This window comes from Miscanthus floridulus, chromosome 2 (genome assembly GCF_019320115.1).
Source record: "Miscanthus floridulus cultivar M001 chromosome 2, ASM1932011v1, whole genome shotgun sequence".
In the NCBI taxonomy this organism is placed as follows: Eukaryota; Viridiplantae; Streptophyta; class Magnoliopsida; order Poales; family Poaceae; genus Miscanthus; species Miscanthus floridulus.
This window is the reverse complement of record NC_089581.1, coordinates 59,020,386-59,029,357: the sequence shown is the minus strand read 5'-3', so window position 1 is coordinate 59,029,357 and position 8,972 is coordinate 59,020,386. Positions and strand designations below refer to the sequence as shown.

Below are 8,972 nucleotides of genomic sequence, written 5' to 3'. Positions count from 1 at the left end.
TTGGTTCTCTTCTCCTATCTTGTGTTCTTGGTTATAGGAAGGGGAAGGAGTGTAGGGAAAGATTGATAGCATGAAGAGGGTGATGACACTCCTGTTGACATGTGGGGCCAAGAGTGGTGTACTTTGGACAGCTCATAAATTGCATAGCTTTTGTCGTCAACATGTTCTAGTGGATCATCTGATATCCCTATTGAACCATTCGTCAGAACATGACTCTGAATCTATTACTCCTTTCATTCCAAATTATAAAATGTTTTCTCTTTTCTAGATATATTATTTTTATTATGAATCTAGACATAGTGTATATCTAAGCGTATAACAAAAACTATGTATCTAAAAGTCAAAATATCATAATTTGGAATGGAGAGAGTATATGATTGAGAAAATATTATTGAAGTCTCACGGTTCAGTTGGACTAGCACACCGACTTGTTAATTTCAAGAATACATAACACACTGGTTTTGCAAGTATGAATGTTGATGATGCAAGACTCATGGGCCCCGTTTGTTTCGTAGAAAATTGGCTTACGCTGATGCTGATTTATTGTGAGAGGCGCTGGAAAGTAATGTTGAAGTAGTTCAAGTGAAGTAGGTAGTTACACGTTACAATACCAGTCTACTATAGACCTGTTTCGTCTTTCTTTCGACGGTATTTATTAGCGCCACCCACGAAAATTATTATTAGACCACAAAAGGTCTAAGAAAAGAAAGGAAACTAGTATCACTTTGGCCTTGCAGGCTGGGAAAGTAAATCATATGGGCCATTTGGGCCTTGAACTTACGGGAATGCAATAATTTGAGGAAGTCCAACCAAAGTTTCCGTACTCGCTCTAGCCGATACGGCGTTTAGACGACCCAGTTCCGGCCGCCGCGTTGCTCCGACGGCCGCTGCGGCGGGCGGAAGCACCCTCGGGCGCGGGGCGCCAGCCGCCTATCTCTCCCCTTCCCGCGGCTGGCCTGGAAAGAATCACCGGGAAAGAGTTGAGGAGAGTGTTCGGTGGAGAAAGCGGAGGAAGAGATGGTCTGGGCGCTGGCCCCCGTCGACACAGCGCGCGGTGCGCCGCCTCTCCTGTCCCCGTCCAGATACTTATCACCTTCCTATTTCGCGGGCTTTTGTGTGGGTTTCGGTCGATGGTTTGGTGAATGCTTGTTCTTGTGTTTCGCAGGGTCGCAGAAGCGTTACATCTTCGCCGCCGGGACGTACAAGGTCGGCCGCAAAGGTGCCTCCTTAGACCTCCCCTTGCGTTTCTTTTGCGATTTATTGCTGTTAATTGGTGTGACGGTGAGCCACTTCTTTTTAGCGCTTGTTGTGTCGCTTCTCGCTAAAGGGAGATCATGATGCGTGATTACTCGGATTAAAAATAGCAATGTGAACTAGGAAAAGGTTTATGAATTTATGGGTTTGCTACTTATTATTGAATCGGCAATGGAGAAGAACAAAGCTCCTTTTCTTGTGGTTTTATTAAAGTTTATCTTGTCTTGTCTTGTCTTGTCTTAAATTCACTTGACCTAGTACACGAAACTATATACTGATATTGGTGATTTCCACTACAGATTGTGATGTCATTGTTCAAACTGACACATCTATATCCCGAGTCCACGCGGAGATTGCAATTGAAAAGATGGTTGCCTGGGATCCGCATTCTGGTGCACCTGCCAGTCCATCATTTGTTCGTGTAATCGACCGATCAAAGTATGGCACATTTGTCAACAAAGTACATGGAACCCAGGGCCGTCGTCTGCATAAAGATGAAGATATGATGCTTACTGATGGGGATGCTGTGACTTTTGGAACTGGTAGTGCAACCTTCAGGTGAGCCCAAGTCAAAATATCCCATACATTTGCTAACCCCTTCACTTAGTACACACCTTTTAAGTTTTAAATTTAAAAACACCTTATCGATACATGACTCTATCTTAGCCCTTTTTATTTACTCATATGCACCATTGTGCTCCTTTGCTGTGAAAGTTGAACCAATTGTACTTATTTCAGTTTTTATCTTTCTTATTGCAGGTTGTCATTTGTTCCAATAGTGGCCTATTTTCATGGCGGAAAGTCGGCACGAATTGATCCACCATTACATGCAGTCATGAAATCTATTGGTTAGTGGTAATCAGCACTTCCATTCTGTAGTAGCAGCACTGTTAGTTCATTTGAAAGCATATTAGTTCATTTTTTATTTCGTGAATGTGGCTACAGCTGTTGATAAATGATAACCTGTTTTTCTCTTTTGCACACTAATGATGCCCACCATTTTTGTTTGATGTTTTGGAAGGTGCATATGCTACTTGTAAGTGGAACAATGAATGTACGCATGTTCTTGTTGATGAATCATGTTCGTTGACACCTGAGCTCCTCTATGCAGTTATGGCAAAGAAGCAGATCGTGTTGGGAGACTGGTTTAAGGTACTTCCTTTCCCCTATGGCCATACTTCTTATATGCTCCACAGCTCCAATGTTTTAGATCATTGAATTGTTATCTTCCATGTAGACAGGCTTGTGTGAATTAGCTTGCTGCACAATACTAGGTTAAAAATCATGGTCATATAGAATATAGATGACCCAGGGTGTCACTGGTTTTGACTCTTGAATGTGAATTAGCATTCAACTCCTAGGGCTTGTTCGGTAAGGGTGAAATCCATCCGGAATTGTTCCATTTGATATTATGCTATATAAATTAACAAAGCAATCTCGGTAGGAATAAATCCAGGTCATGAATCCCTAAGAAACGAACAGGCCCCTAGTTAAGTTGTGGCGTATATAAACCATTCTTATACCGCATGTCTCCAGCTGAGTTCTGTATTTTTTTTAATCTGTTTCAGGCAATGGCTGAAAAGAACATACACGCAGAGATCCCTTCTTGCACACAGTAAGTTGTGGACACCCCTTCGATGCTTGATAATATAGTTCGTGTGGATCCTTGTTCATGTTGTGCTTGCTTTATGATCATAGACAGTGAGGTGTTTTTGTTGGAACTTGATCCAGATACATTCCAAACTTGACTCTTGATGGGATGGTTATCAAGATGGTGGATATCAACGCCATTCAGAACTGCCTAGCAGGCTATACTTTTATCCTGGGGTCATCAGATAAAGTGGTGTACTGTTCTTTTTCTGTAGAAAGAAAGAAGATCATTAGACACTTTATTGTTGACTAATTCTATTCATGTGCAGTATCAATTTGGTGAGAAGCTCCCTGGATTACTGGAATCAACTGGAGCAAAATACCTCCACATTGATGACTTTTGTGCAAACAGCCAGGCAAGTGCTGATGATAAAACTATTTTATGGTTGCTGTCTTCAGAAAATATGGGATGTGTAATCTGTTTTTGTCCAATCGGGCATGTAGCACAAATTTCAAGTTTTCCCTACTGGTCTATGCCAGTAAAATTTTGCACAAGTTTTTCTAGTTGATTGCTGCATTGCTTTTGATACTGATTTTCTACCTTTTTGTTGATAGGACTCAGCAGCTGGAGATACCGATCAACAAATTCTTGTAGTTCCTGCAAGATATCCTTTGGAATTCAGCAAGATACGTGGGTTATTTACTTTGTCAAAGATCAGTGATGTTAAGCTATTTGCTGCTACATTATCTGGCCGCTTGGAAGCAACTTCTATTGAACCACCTGCTTGTAAGTATTAAAAGAACAAATTCGTTCACTGGCTCACTGCTATTCCCTTTTTTCTTTTATCTTCGCATTAGCAATAGCACCTTTGATGCCTTTCCCTGGATAAAATCAAGCTATAAATTCATATGTTCTTTTTATTCTATTTCTGTCAGTCATCGTTACATCCTCGAATTCCACGGATGACACTATTGTGGCAGATTCGGATGTTGAAATGGAGACAGCAACTTCTAATCCTACTGGTGCTGCTAACAAGTCTCAACAGCACATTGAGAATATCTCTGATGACGAAAAGGAAATCACAAATATAACCAATGAAGTTGCTGTAAGTATCAGTGCAACAAAGGGTAATGTTATTCACCCAAAATACCCAGAAAAAGTTGAAGATTTGAAACCTATTGAGGAGGATGTGAAGGTCATAGAGAAAACAGCAATGTATAGGTCCACAGCTAGAGATGAGGATGCTCGCATTTTCAACAAGGCGCCAAAGGATGAGAATTTGGACACCAGCAGGGACGGGGCTTCTGATGTCATATTTAGTCAGAATCTGGTTGTCAGAAGCCTCCCTCAGTCAGCTCCTGCTGCACCAACAGAAGTTGGAGGTGTTAACTTCAAACGTTTCAGGAAGGTATGATATATATAGCAATTGTGTGTATAAATCCTTTTTGGCACTAGTAACTGAATGCAAGCTTGTTTACTTATGGGCCTCTGACCTTTTGCTTTAGAGGGAAACAGTGTCTGGAAACAGCTTCAAGGACCTTGTTTCATTTGCGCGGGAACCATACAGGCAAGAGCTCAAAAGGTTTCCAGTGAATTTTGAAAGGCTATTGATAATAATTAGACACGAAACTTCAATGAGTTTGTTTTCTTTCTGCAGAGAATCAGACTACGAACGTGGCACATTGACCGATTTCATGCGGGAGGAGAAGCAGCGGAAACAAATGGAAGCCATTGCAGATGACCTCTTCAACAATGCAAAGGTGCTCTCCTATGCCAAATTCGTACTCCCTGAACTTGTCATGTCATGTCATGTGCATGCTTTAACCTTGTGCTAACATTGGAATTTCAGTCGAAGAAAAGAGCAGCTGCTGGAAGTTCGATTCACACCCTACTTACCGGCTACAGATGAGAGCCAACAGGAGATCACCTTTGTATGCGCTCTGCCGGACTCTTCCTCGAAGGGCTTGAGAACTGCATCATTTGTTAACCAGACAAAAGAGCAGCAGTTATCTTCATGTCACCTTCCATTGTCTCCACTCACTGAAGGTTTCTGGAGGCAAGAGAAGCCTGCGTCGCAAGGTTCCTTTTTCCTTTTTCAGACACGGCGAGAGACGCCGGCTTAGTTTAGGTAGACGTAGGATGGCTGTGTCATACATGGATTGTACTTGAGGTTATGTTAGATATGAATTGTCCTGAGGGGAAATATTAGAGATTTTGGCATTACACGTTGGACAAGCTTAGCATAGTCTAGATTTTGACCAAACATGAGGATACCCTTGGGTTGAACGTTGCGTGGCTAGTTCTTTAGAAGTTTGTTGTTGCAGTTGCGAAGAAAGCTAAGGCTACGCAGTTTCCAGGCGTGGCTGGACAGTCCTAAAAACCGCTGAAAGTTGTACTCATAAATGTACAGGAATCACCTTCCAAAATCATCTGAAACAATCGTGCAAATTTCACACGAAATGCAACTATCTGAACCCACAATGGAACAATGCTTAATCCCACCCACACGCCAGACAAGCTCATGAAAGTTCCATGGGCAGCAATAGAAACAAAATCAACCATTGGAGGCACAGTAATGATGACCATACAATGACTGCTGTGCGACAGAAGAAGCCAAAAAAATACAATCTATGCGTGCTTGAGACCAACGTCCAAATTACTCCTTACTCTATATGATGTTTGATGCGGCATGTTCAACAAATTATCCATGACCCTGCCACCATGACAATCCTATGTTCCCTTGATGCCACAAACTAAACGATACATTCATCCAACAAGGAATCACACAAGGTGTGCATCCAGCCCTCATGAACTTGGGCCAGGTGATGCTTGCCTCAGCTTGGCTTGTAGTAGCATAGCCATATCCTCTGCTATGGCTTTCTTTTTTGTAGCCACCTACACGAAGCACAGAATGTTTATCTTCATATACAGATCATTCTACTGCATTCAGGATTTAATTGCATTGCAAATAACAAATATCCAACTTCTCAGTATCACCTACAAGCAATGCTTCATTAACTCAAAATATATCATGCAGATCACACTGAGCTATGTGGTATTCTGTCTCAAGTAAATGTGATTCTAGTAGAGTAGTAGTAAAATGTAATTTGTGTGGTCAATCATCATATAATAATTTATGTTGCTACTGTTTTAGAAAAACAATCCAGTTTCAGTTTCCTTTGTTTATTTCCTTGGTCAAAAGTTCTCTTAGAGTGTAAGACACAGAGACCTCTGCCAGAAACTAAGTTCTTAACAAAAATGCACAAGATGGAATTACCTATTGTGACTATGGGAAGAGTAGAAAAAACTTCAACATTTTATGGTAGCGAGTTCAGATTTATATGCAATTTTGAACCGTGGTTGAATACAATTCAGAATCTATAATAGACTGAGCATCTACATGTAACATGATAAGTAACATAATAGCTTTTATATATAACACATAAAAATGATTCAAAAGCATTGCCAAATTTCTCATGGTGAGTACCATATGGACACATTGGAGGAATGACAATATGATGGCCCGTGTTAGGAACCGAAATTCCAACTGACCATCAAAGTTGGTAAAATAATTTGTTCTTAGACAACCCAGCATACTATCGGTATGTCAAGAAAAGTCAAATCAAGAATATGAGGATATAGAATGTTAGCAAAGTAGTTAGAAAATTTATAAGAATACAATATTTACTTTGAATTTCATGTCAAAATCATTTTATAGCAAAGAAACTAGAGCTATTCATATTCATATTCAAATAATAAGTATATGATGTCCATATAATTAGTGCAGTTGTCAGTAAAGAGTAACCCATGTAGTGAATACAAAACAAAGCATTTGCTCCTCCAGATGGGAAAAAATAGCAATGTATACAAGAGCAGAGAAGTCTGCAAGAACGTACCTCAGCCAGTTCATCAAAATTTGACTTCAATAAATTAATTTTCCTTTCACAGTATTCTTTCCCCTGAGCCATGGTTTTCTGCACAGCAAACAAAAGGAACAATTGAGTAGACATACTGCTTAATTACAATAGTGCATCACTTCATTAGGTTGAATAGGTTTAAAATAAAAATGACATTACACTCAGTCCAAACCATAAAAGGATACATTTTATATTTATGCTGAAGATAATTAATGATTTATCCCACCGGTGAAGCAATAACTGAGAGCATCTCCAAGGGGCTGGAAAAGGCTCCCAATCACCACCAGTTTTGGCATGTGCACAGAGGTGAAAACACCGATCTCCAACAACTCCTGTTCCACGCTTGCTTTTTTTTTCCACGCTGCGCCAAATCCCTCTCCTCCTCCTTATCTATGTGTGCCCTCGGCGCTCCCAATCTGCGAACTGGCACCATGGAGCAAAAGAGATTTCATCGCTCATGCACTTTTGCTTCCCCTGCCTCTTTCCCTGGCAATCCACCATGCCCCAGCCACCCCTGGCTGGCTGCGGCCGCTGCTGGCCTGGCTGCCATCAGCTGGCAGTGGCTGCGCCCAGCTGTGGGGTGGCCGCTGGTTGGTGGTGATTAGGGTGGGGCTGGGTGCCAGTTTTTCAACCCAACGCGTGTTTTTTCAACCCTGCGCCTGGTTTTTTATATTTATTTTTGACGAACCAATTATTGGCAACTATTAGAGAAATGCAAAAACTTTGATAGCTACTCTTTTTCGTGAGTTGGAATGATCATGGATTTGGCAACTATTCTTTTAGCTCTTGGAGATGCTCTGAGTGAAGACATCACTGGATGCCTGCAAGGCTAGTAATCATAGCTTCTTCGTCAGAAAGGCTGACGGAAACTTAGTAACCGACCTTTTCCTTCTTTAAGTATCAATATTCAGTTTCAACTTGATATAATGTGATGTCCATTATTCAGTCGTCGAGTATACCAGAATGCCACTGGTGTTTTTGGTACAATCAAAGAAGCTTTAGTGGTTAAAATTCCCATGAAAATCTAGAGTTTTCTAGCTGAACTAAATACCAGTCATGTATAAAACAACTACAAGAAGCCAGGTTACCTCGATGAAGTAACCGGTGCCGACATCGACGAGGACCTTCTCGGCGTCGTCCAGCGAGCCGGGCACGTAGAGGGACGCCGTGAGGGGCACGAGCATCTTCTTCCCTGCACACCCACAACCGAGGCACCGACGCCCTAGCCATCAATCGGCCGCCGGAAAGGAAGAGGAAGCGAAACGAACGGCACGGGTAAGCAAGGGGATCGGAGGAGGGGTACGACGATACGTGCCGTGGGGGCGGAGGGATAGGTCATGGAGCGCGGCGGAGGCGTTCTCGAGTCGAGTGGCGGCGGTGCGGATCTTGGTGAGGCTATCCTGGAGGAGGTTGAACTCCAGATCCGTCTGCTCCTTGAGCCCCTTGAGCTGCTCCACGCTCAGCTTGTCCAGCTCGATCCGTCCAGGGCTCGCCATGGCTATCGCCTTTGCTAGCTAGCCTTGTCACGGCGGCGCCAGGGCAGGAGTGGCGGCGGGTGTAAACGCGGAGGGAGGAGTAGAGAGAGACGCGGGCGGTGGGTAGCGGGCAGCGGGCAGTATAGACTAGAGCAGTAAGAAACGGTGCCAAATAAATAAATAAACTTAGCGAAATATGTTTACAACAACGGCCCCTATAGCTCAGTGGTAGAGCGTCAGTCTTGTAAACTGAAGGTCTGTAGTTCGATCCTGCATGGGGGCAAATTTTTTAATTTTCAGTTTTTTTGTCTTATTTTGGTCTTCTTTTCAGTTTTCATCAGATTCCAAAAATCACAACTTCCTAGCTATTTAATTATTTTTAATATTCCTTTTCTCTCCAGACACTCACGGTATTGTTTTTCGGCCACTGGTTGAATTATTTTTTATTTTCTGTTTACAGATTTTAACCGTTTCATTTTATTTTGGTCTTCTTTTTAGCAAAAAAAGAAAAAAAATCAAAATCGCCATTTAATAATTTTTAGTATCCTTTTTCTCTAGACACACGGTATTGTTTTTCGGCCACTTGTTGGATTCAAAAGTTGATTAAGCTTAAGCAATGTAGACTGCGATAAATAATGAAGGGGACGCAAAGGATGATATTATGTGAACAGAGCGACTAGCGCACGGATGTTCCGTAGGAGGCCTGTGTCCGCACCCGCTCCCCACGCCCTGCAC

At 42.1% G+C, this 8,972-nt stretch overlaps 2 protein-coding genes and 1 non-coding gene across 4 annotated transcripts; 2 read left to right on the top strand and 1 right to left on the bottom strand.

Annotated features, from left to right (window-relative positions):
• Positions 1-807: 807 nt before the first annotated feature.
• LOC136524741 (nibrin homolog) lies at positions 808-5,131 on the top strand. Of its 2 annotated transcripts, none has more exons than XM_066518005.1 (13): positions 808-1,054; positions 1,166-1,219; positions 1,554-1,812; positions 2,014-2,102; positions 2,366-2,406; positions 2,823-2,869; positions 2,986-3,094; positions 3,174-3,260; positions 3,460-3,631; positions 3,781-4,253; positions 4,351-4,412; positions 4,503-4,605; positions 4,695-5,131. In XM_066518005.1, exons 1-13 carry the CDS (start codon positions 1,018-1,020, stop codon positions 4,752-4,754), a joined length of 1,593 nt encoding a protein of 530 aa, XP_066374102.1. In that variant the 5' UTR covers positions 808-1,017; the 3' UTR covers positions 4,755-5,131. The 2 variants fall into 2 exon arrangements, with proteins under 2 accessions (XP_066374102.1, XP_066374098.1); XM_066518001.1 differs by having other exon boundaries at positions 2,276-2,406.
• A 171-nt stretch (positions 5,132-5,302) lies between these two features.
• Positions 5,303-8,351, bottom strand: LOC136524754 (prefoldin subunit 5-like). The gene is made up of 4 exons (XM_066518012.1): positions 8,078-8,351; positions 7,851-7,954; positions 6,742-6,819; positions 5,303-5,740 (listed from the first exon to the last, which is right to left on the bottom strand). Exons 1-4 carry the CDS (start codon positions 8,256-8,258, stop codon positions 5,651-5,653), a joined length of 453 nt encoding a protein of 150 aa, XP_066374109.1. The 5' UTR covers positions 8,259-8,351; the 3' UTR covers positions 5,303-5,650.
• Positions 8,352-8,448: 97 nt separating this feature from the next.
• Positions 8,449-8,520, top strand: TRNAT-UGU (transfer RNA threonine (anticodon UGU)). Its single transcript has one exon. It is a non-coding gene; the product is annotated as a tRNA-Thr (tRNA).
• Positions 8,521-8,972: the final 452 nt, after the last annotated feature.